The sequence below is a fragment of the Anomaloglossus baeobatrachus genome, chromosome 12, assembly GCF_048569485.1.
Source record: "Anomaloglossus baeobatrachus isolate aAnoBae1 chromosome 12, aAnoBae1.hap1, whole genome shotgun sequence".
In the NCBI taxonomy this organism is placed as follows: domain Eukaryota; kingdom Metazoa; phylum Chordata; class Amphibia; order Anura; family Aromobatidae; genus Anomaloglossus; species Anomaloglossus baeobatrachus.
The window spans coordinates 128,766,714-128,775,269 of NC_134364.1; the positions used below are offsets into that span (position 1 = coordinate 128,766,714).

Sequence of the window (8,556 nt, forward strand, 5' to 3'; positions counted from 1 at the left end):
TTGGCGCTGTGACGTCAGAGGGCGGCGTGCTTTAAAGACGCCTCCATTTTGCAGCTCAGGCTCCTAGTGCCTCCATTTTGTAGAGCGGGTCCCCGTTGGGTATTTCGGGGCGCAGTGTGAGAGCCGCTGACCCTACAGCCCCCTCTGCGTGTAACACATCTGGGCATACAGAACAGGCCGCAGCGCTCGTCACAGGACGCCAGGTGAGAGCCTACAGGACCGGGGCCCGGAGCACATGAGGAGACCCTGTGGGGAGCTAGGAGGGATGATGAGGGGTGTAGGGGGCCGTGTACACAAAGCTGCCAGTGTGTGGGCATGGAGGGTGTGCAGGAGACGTGTGTGTGTAGAAACCTTGTGAAGGCTCTGGGCAGGAGACTGTAGATGTGTCGGCAGTAATCGTTCAGGGTGTTTTCGGACAGGAGGTGTTCTCCCTCTGGGTTGTGGGTCTATGGGCTAGTGTGTATTGGGGTGGCGGGGAAGATCTGTTGAGGCTTGCTTGTTGGGGGGGTTGGTTGAGGCTTGCTTGTTGGGGGTGTTGGTTGAGGCTTGCCTGTTTGGGGGGGGGGGGGGTGTTGGTTGAGGCTTGCCTGTTTGGGGGGGGGGGGGGTGTTGGTTGAGGCTTGCCTGTTTGGGGGGGGGTGTTGGTTGAGGCTTGCCTGTTTGGGGGGGGGGTGTTGGTTGAGGCTTGCCTGTTTGGGGGGGGGGTGTTGGTTGAGGCTTGCCTGTTTGGGGGGGGGGGGTGTTGGTTGAGGCTTGCCTGTTTGGGGGGGGTGTTGGTTGAGGCTTGCCTGTTTGGGGGGGGGGTATTGGTTGAGGCTTGCCTGTTTGGGGGGGGGGGGTATTGGTTGAGGCTTGCCTGTTTGGGGGGGGGGGGGTGTTGGTTGAGGCTTGCCTGTTTGGGGGGGGGGGTTGGTTGAGGCTTGCCTGTTTGGGGGGGGGGGTTGGTTGAGGCTTGCCTGTTTGGGGGGGGGGGGGTTGGTTGAGGCTTGCCTGTTTGGGGGGGGGGTTGGTTGAGGCTTGCCTGTTTGGGGGGGGGGGTTGGTTGAGGCTTGCCTGTTTGGGGGGGGGGGTTGGTTGAGGCTTGCCTGTTTGGGGGGGGGTTGGTTGAGGCTTGCCTGTTTAAGGGGGGGGTTGGTTGAGGCTTGCCTGTTTGGGGGGGGGGTTGGTTGAGGCTTGCCTGTTTGGGGGGGGGGGTTGGTTGAGGCTTGCCTGTTTGGGGGGGGGGGGGGTTGGTTGAGGCTTGCCTGTTTTGGGGGGGGGGGTTGGTTGAGGCTTGCCTGTTTGGGGGGGGGGGTTGGTTGAGGCTTGCCTGTTTGGGGGGGGGGGGTTGGTTGAGGCTTGCCTGTTTGGGGGGGGGTTGGTTGAGGCTTGCCTGTTTGGGGGGGGGTTGGTTGAGGCTTGCCTGTTTAAGGGGGGGGTTGGTTGAGGCTTGCCTGTTTGGGGGGGGGTTGGTTGAGGCTTGCCTGTTTGGGGGGGGGGGTTGGTTGAGGCTTGCCTGTTTGGGGGGGGGTTGGTTGAGGCTTGCCTGTTTGGGGGGGGGTTGGTTGAGGCTTGCCTGTTTGGGGGGGGGGTTGGTTGAGGCTTGCCTGTTTGGGGGGGGGGGTTGGTTGAGGCTTGCCTGTTTGGGGGGGGGGGGGTTGGTTGAGGCTTGCCTGTTTTGGGGGGGGGGGTTGGTTGAGGCTTGCCTGTTTGGGGGGGGGGTTGGTTGAGGCTTGCCTGTTTGGGGGGGGGGGTTGGTTGAGGCTTGCCTGTTTGGGGGGGGGGGGTTGGTTGAGGCTTGCCTGTTTGGGGGGGGGGTTGGTTGAGGCTTGCCTGTTTGGGGGGGGGGGTTGGTTGAGGCTTGCCTGTTTGGGGGGGGGGTTGGTTGAGGCTTGCCTGTTTGGGGGGGGGGTTGGTTGAGGCTTGCCTGTTTGGGGGGGGGGTTGGTTGAGGCTTGCCTGTTTGGGGGGGGGGTTGGTTGAGGCTTGCCTGTTTGGGGGGGGGGTTGGTTGAGGCTTGCCTGTTTGGGGGGGGGGGTTGGTTGAGGCTTGCCTGTTTGGGGGGGGGGGTTGGTTGAGGCTTGCCTGTTTGGGGGGGGGGGGGTTGGTTGAGGCTTGCCTGTTTGGGGGGGGGGTTGGTTGAGGCTTGCCTGTTTGGGGGGGGGGGTTGGTTGAGGCTTGCCTGTTTGGGGGGGGGGGTTGGTTGAGGCTTGCCTGTTTGGGGGGGGGGGTTGGTTGAGGCTTGCCTGTTTGGGGGGGGTTGGTTGAGGCTTGCCTGTTTGGGGGGGGGGGTTGGTTGAGGCTTGCCTGTTTGGGGGGGGGGGTTGGTTGAGGCTTGCCTGTTTGGGGGGGGGGGGGTTGGTTGAGGCTTGCCTGTTTGGGGGGGGGTTGGTTGAGGCTTGCCTGTTTGGGGGGGGGGGGGTTGGTTGAGGCTTGCCTGTTTGGGAGGGGGGGTTGGTTGAGGCTTGCCTGTTTGGGAGGGGGGGTTGGTTGTTTGGGGGGGGGGGGGTTGGTTGAGGCTTGCCTGTTTGGGAGGGGGGGTTGGTTGTTTGGGGGGGGGGGTTGGTTGAGGCTTGCCTGTTTGGGGGGGGGGGTTGGTTGAGGCTTGCCTGTTTGGGGAGGGGGCTGTTGGTTGAGGCTTGCCTGTTTGGGGAGGGGGCTGTTGGTTGAGGCTTGCCTGTTTGGGGGGAGGGAGTGGTTGAGGCTTGCCTGTTTGGGGGGAGGGAGTGGTTGAGGCTTGCCTGTTTGGGGGGAGGGATTGGTTGAGGCTTGCCTGTTTGGGGGGAGGGAGTGGTTGAGGCTTGCCTGGGGGGGGGTTTGGTTGAGGCTTGCCTGTTGGGGGGGTTGGTTGGGGCTTTGCTTGTATTGTGTTGGGGGTTTGGGGCTTGTATTGTGTTGGGGGGGTTTGGTTGGGGCTTGCTTGTATTGAGGGGGGGGGGAGTATTGGGGTTTGCTTGTATTGGGGGGAGTATTGGCCTTTGACTATTGTGGTGGCAACGGGGAAGGATTGTCAGGGTGCCTGTATTGGGGGGGATACGATCAAGGCTTGAATGTATTGGGAAGGGAGGGATTGTCGGGGGTTGCCAGTTTCTAGAGGATGGGGGGGACTGTTGAGGCTCGCTTTGTATCTTGTGGAGGGGGCACTGTCTGGGCTTGCCTTGTATCTGGGTTGTTGCCTGTGCTTAGTGTTCATCTTTGCCTTGCAGGTGGTCCGGCAGTAACGATGGCCTCTCCGTCAGCATCTAAAGTTGTGCTAAAGAGCACCACCAAGCTGTCGCTGAACGAGCGGTGAGGAAGCTGAAATCCTCTGCACTACGTAACATACAAAATGTAGCCGGTACCTTGCCCCTCCATTAATGAGCGGGCGGCAGCTGTCCTTCCTGGCAGCCATGTTACACTGTGAGGAGTTGTCAGTGGGGTGTGGTAATACACAGTGAGGGGCGGCCTGGCGCCCTCCCCCTTCTTCCACCTGTTATACATGGGTTCTGGCTGCAGCCTGGTAGCATGTTACCTGTGCTGCGTGATGCCCGCTGCGGTGTCCGAGGCTGGCACACCAGAGTGTGGCCAGAGCTGTAAGAGGCATGGCATTGGGTCACCCTCCCTGCCCAGAGACCCTTATTGTAGGGTCTTGTAAGAGGCGTCTGCTTTGCGCTCTCCTCTTGTCTCCTCGTTGCATCCTCAGCACCTCCATCCTCATACCTGTGCTGCCTCCATGTGTCTTGTCCTAATAATCTTTATGTAACGCCAATGTATTCTGCAGCGCTTTACAATCCAGAGGTACATATACAGACAGCCATAAGTAAGTTATAGAAAATACAGTAATTCAAGCAAAACTGACGACCCTGATCATAATAGTTTACAATCTACAGTGAGGTGGGTGTGACATAAAGTGCAGGTACTGATTTACTACGATGGTCCATCCATCTTGAGCAAATGGGGGATAGATTTAAAGCTGCATGAGCCGGTTACCAGCCAACATTTGTAGTGCTTTTGGCTGTGGTGGAGAGTTGAAGAATTATGTTCAGAGAAATAATGAAGGGGCTGTATGTGAAGGGACTAATATTAGGGAACGCGATAGGCCGCCTTAACAAGATTTTATTTATAGGTAGTGCCTTAAACTGTGTAAGTTGTGGTTAGTCTAATTTCTGGGGTAGAGCATGCCAGAGCATTGGTGCAGCTCAGGAGAAGTCTTGGAACCTGTAGTGGGAGGTTTGGATTAGTGTGGATGTTAGTCGAATGTGGCTTTTGGAGTGTAGAGAGTGGGGTGACGAACAGATGGAGATGTCCTCTTACCTGTGCTGCCTTCATGTCGTGTCCCCATCTACTCCATCCTCTTACCTGTGCTGCCTCCATGCCGTGTCCTAATCTCCTCCGTCCTCTTACCTGTGCTACCTCCATGTCGTGTCCTCATCTCCTTCATCCTCTTACCTGTGCTGCCTCCATGTCGTGTCCTCATCTCCTCCGTCCTCTTACCTGTTACCTCCATGTCGTGTCCTCATCTCTGTCCTCTTACCTGTGCTACCTCCATGTCGTGTCCTCATCTCAGTCCTCTTACCTGTGCTACCTCCATGTCGTGTCCTCATCTCAGTCCTCTTACCTGTGCTACCTCCATGTCGTGTCCTCATCTCAGTCCTCTTACCTGTGCTACCTCCATGTCGTGTCCTCATCTCAGTCCTCTTACCTGTGCTACCTCCATGTCGTGTCCTCATCTCCTCCGTCCTCTTACCTGTGCTACCTCCATGTCGTGTCCTCATCTCAGTCCTCTTACCTGTGCTACCTCCATGTCGTGTCCTCATCTCCTCCGTCCTCTTACCTGTGCTACCTCCATGTCGTGTCCTCATCTCAGTCCTCTTACCTGTGCTACCTCCATGTCGTGTCCTCATCTCAGTCCTCTTACCTGTGCTACCTCCATGTCGTGTCCTCATCTCAGTCCTCTTGCCTGTGCTGCCTCCCATGTGTCATGTCCTCATCTCCTCAGTCCTCTTACCTGTGCTACCTCCATGTCGTGTCCTCATCTCCTCAGTCCTCTTACCTGTGCTGCCTCCATGTCGTGTCCTCATCTCCTCAGTCCTCTTACCTGTGCTGCCTTCATGTGTTGTCCTCATCTCTTCAGTCCTCTTACCTGTGCTACCTCCATGTCGTGTCCTCATCTGTCCTCTTGCCTGTGCTACATCCCATGTGTCATGACCTCATCTCCTCTGTCCTCTTACCTAAGCTGTCTCCATGTCGTGTCCTCATCGCCTCTATCCTCTTACCTGTGCTGCCTCCCATTTATGTCCTCATCGCCTCTATCCTTGTGCTGCCTTCATGTGTTGTCCTCATCTCCTCTATCCTCTTACTTGTGCTGCCTCCATGTGTCATGTCGTGTCCTCATTTTTCGCCTCCCTGTGACTTTTGGAGCTCTCCTTTGCTGTGTCCCTATATTGTAGCTCTTCTCCCTTTTTATAGCTGTGCACATGTGGAAGTTGCGGAGGATAGATCATGAGCAACATGTATGCCAAAAAACAATCCAGTGGTGACTGCTCCTCTGGGGGCCTTGAGGTGCGTGCTACTGTCTGTTGAATCTTATCTAAACCTCCCCCCATTTTGTTCGACCTTGAAGCTTTACTAACATGCTGAAGAACAAACACCCGATGCCTGTGAATATCCGCGCCACGATGCAGCAGCAAAGCCTGGCCAGTGCCAGGAACAGAAGACTGGCGCAGCAGATGGAGAACCGGCCGTCTGTGCAAGCCGCTCTGAAACTCAAGCAGGTGAGACTCCGCTACCAGGTGTGGCTGTCAGTGGCAGCGTCTACGTGGAATCTAGCAGCCATATTGGACTAGGTTTGTGTGTTGAGCGCAAAATGTTTTGATTTTCACAAACGCATTTAAAATTGTGGTAAACTTCATAGTCCACATCTGAATAACAATCCACATGTAAATCTTTCTAACATGTGGTTATACTCTACTCACACCCAGAGCTGCTGTTACTTTGATCTCAAGCTGGTTGAGGTTTGAGGCTGCTTTGTTTGTGACTAGAGGAAGATCTACCACTGCGGAGGTCACTACACTGAGATAAATGCCCTTACACAAGCCAATATCTGTGAACCAGCACTCATGAGGTTTCTCCAGCCAATAAGCCTGATGGGTGAAACACTGCTTCAGCAGGGAGTACGATTTTTAATCATGGTTAAATGCATTTTGTTGGTAGATGCAATTTTTAGTGCTGATTTCGAAGGTCCCCTTACATAAAATGACAATGGTCTTGACCACTTACTGTATACGAGCGCTTGCTGCATTTCCAGTTAATCTCGTGTCTCTGGAGGAGACAGGGCAGCGGCACACAAACACAAGTATTCATAGCTATGGGTTTTTTGGGAGAAATTAACTTCTCTGGGGGGTTTAACACCCTGGTTAGGTCCAGTGAGATAATCTGCTGGGACTTTAATCGATGAGGCCTCAGGTCGTCTTCCTCTTTTTTTGGTTTCCCGAGTCCCTTCTCACAAATCTGGTTGCGGTGGTGGCCCACCATACTCCTGAGTTGCTATTTTCTTACCACATGGCGGACTAGGTAATGGGGAAGAGGCAAGTGGGAAGTGTGACTTTTACTGCACCTGAGACAACCTTATAAAAATGTAAATTGTGATTAAGGGGTTACAGGAAGACCACATGGGCCCAACGGGTCCTGTCACGCGTCGACTAGAAGCTTCTATATTATTGTGCTATGCTGACCTCTGCTAGTCCCTAGATAGTGATGTGGATCCAGCTGGTGGTGGCTTGGTCTACAGTGCATTCATTTGGGGGGGCCAGAGGTCAGAGCCCACCAATCTTGTGATAAGATTAGTCCTGTCATATGGATGAGAGCAGAGCGCAGATATTGGATCTGCCCCTGGGAGTGACATTGCGGTGAATGGCCAGAGGAGCGCTCGGCAGCAGTGCAGCTCTTGCCTTGTTCGAGGTACACGAGGGACGGCCTGCCAGCCACTGTATAATGGTTATATTTTCCCAGTCTTCACTGTCATTTCGTTCCATATGTGTAATCTGTCTTTCTCCCGCTAGAGCTTAAAGCAGCGGCTCGGTAAGAGCAATATCCAGGCCCGGTTAGGGAGACCGGTGGGAGGGCTTCAGCGAGGGTCCGGTGGAATGCGCGGAGCTGGGATGGGGCTCCGGGGGTCACAGAGGGGAATCATGCGTGTCGGCCGGGGAGGCAGAGGAATGCAGCGAGGTGCCATGATGATGCGAGGTGGGTCCGCTCTCTTGTTCTGTTCGCTCGTTCTTTCATGGATGTCTCATGTCTGACTATTCCAGTGTCTCCTGATTTTCTAGGTCAAAACATGCGAGGCCGGGGTGGTGCCACCAGGATGGGGCTGAGGAGAGGAGGCGGCATGCGAGGTCGTGGAGGCCCTGGCCGAGGACTCATGAGGGGGGGGCCACTGGGCCGTGGAGGAATGGGTGGCAGAGGTTAGTGTTGGTCTGGTGACCAGTGTATGATCAGGGGGTCGCTGCCAATGTCAAATGTAATTGTATGTATATGTTCTCAGGCCGTGGAGGGGTGATGCTTCGAGGAAGAGGAGGCTTTGGCCGAGGTAGAGGCCGTGGTAGAGGAAGGGGAGCCGCCCGACCCACACTGACCAGAGAGCAGCTCGACAACCAGCTGGATGCCTACATGTCCAAGACGAAGGGTCACCTGGACGCAGAGCTGGACGCTTACATGGCCCAGGCTGACCCAGAGTCCAATGACTGATACAATAAAGCTTTTCTGTAAAGGACTGCCTTCTCAGACCGCCACAGGATGGCCGCTGCACCAGCTCATTGCCTCGTTTTAGAGTTCCTCTTACATTATTTTTTTTTTATATACATACAATTTTTTTTTTTCCTCAGTTTTATTTTCGATTATCGAATGTATGGAGACTGCCAAATCCCCGTTCACATGGGATCACTCTCCCAGAGAGCTGGACTTGTGCAGCGGTCGATGCTGGACCTTCATGTTCTCGGTTTTAATGACAATCCTGCAGATTGCAGGGCGCCCCATAAATCTCAATTTGTGCATCTCCATGACACTAGGATTTGTCCGGTAGCACCGGGAGTCCTGTCTGGCTGCGGGCGAACGGCCTGCCATGTGTTATTAATCATTAAACACTTTACAGTTTGTACCTGATTCTGTCCATTACTGGCCACGGGGGGAGGGAAACATGGTGGTACTGTTGTGGTTATGCGCATCGTAACACTCGCACCAGAAGATCTTCCCACAGCCCTGAGGTTACAGGGGTTGATGGTGTCTGACTGGTACAGAATAACCTGCAGATGTCTTCCTTTAGTAAGACATCATAAAGGTGCGAAAGCTTCTTTCTGGGAATCTGTCTTGACCATTAGTGATGAGTGGGTAATACCGTACCTGTAATGAACTCCTCACTGAGTATAGTGGAAGTCAATGGGGGACTCGAGCCATCTTCTGGAAGATTTCCTGCTAAAGTTCTCCATTGACTTCACGATAATCATGTCCTGCCCCTTCGAGCATCCAACTGCCGTAACGAGTGTCCAGCCCCTGAACAGTCGTGCTTGCTCGTCACTATCATATATTCCCCCACCTCCATCTT

The 8,556-nt window shown here is 54.9% G+C and overlaps 2 protein-coding genes across 3 annotated transcripts; both read left to right on the top strand.

Annotated features, from left to right (window-relative positions):
• Positions 1-11: 11 nt before the first annotated feature.
• On the top strand, positions 12-8,112 carry CHTOP (chromatin target of PRMT1). Its single transcript, XM_075330015.1, has 6 exons — positions 12-203; positions 3,185-3,266; positions 5,581-5,731; positions 7,019-7,202; positions 7,286-7,420; positions 7,501-8,112. Exons 2-6 carry the CDS (start codon positions 3,202-3,204, stop codon positions 7,701-7,703), a joined length of 738 nt encoding a protein of 245 aa, XP_075186130.1. The 5' UTR covers positions 12-203; positions 3,185-3,201; the 3' UTR covers positions 7,704-8,112.
• Positions 3,281-5,463, top strand: LOC142257798 (uncharacterized). 2 transcript variants are annotated; one of them, XM_075330012.1, is made up of 2 exons: positions 3,281-4,659; positions 4,705-5,463. In XM_075330012.1, exons 1-2 carry the CDS (start codon positions 4,204-4,206, stop codon positions 5,461-5,463), a joined length of 1,215 nt encoding a protein of 404 aa, XP_075186127.1. In that variant the 5' UTR covers positions 3,281-4,203. The 2 variants fall into 2 exon arrangements, with proteins under 2 accessions (XP_075186127.1, XP_075186128.1); XM_075330013.1 differs by having other exon boundaries at positions 3,281-4,406; positions 4,452-5,463.
• Positions 8,113-8,556: the final 444 nt, after the last annotated feature.

Excerpts from the sequence above, each read along its gene's own strand:
- CHTOP (XM_075330015.1), top strand. The coding sequence starts at position 3,202 with ATGGCCTCTCCGTCAGCATCTAAAGTTGTGCTAAAGAGCACCACCAAG. Across the intron at positions 3,267-5,580 it reads AAGCTGTCGCTGAACGAGCG|CTTTACTAACATGCTGAAGA; the intron begins GTGAGGAAGCTG and ends TCGACCTTGAAG. Across the intron at positions 7,421-7,500 it reads TGGAGGAATGGGTGGCAGAG|GCCGTGGAGGGGTGATGCTT; the intron begins GTTAGTGTTGGT and ends ATATGTTCTCAG.
- LOC142257798 (XM_075330012.1), top strand. The coding sequence starts at position 4,204 with ATGTTAGTCGAATGTGGCTTTTGGAGTGTAGAGAGTGGGGTGACGAAC. Across the intron at positions 4,660-4,704 it reads CCTCATCTCAGTCCTCTTAC|CTGTGCTACCTCCATGTCGT; the intron begins CTGTGCTACCTC and ends CCGTCCTCTTAC.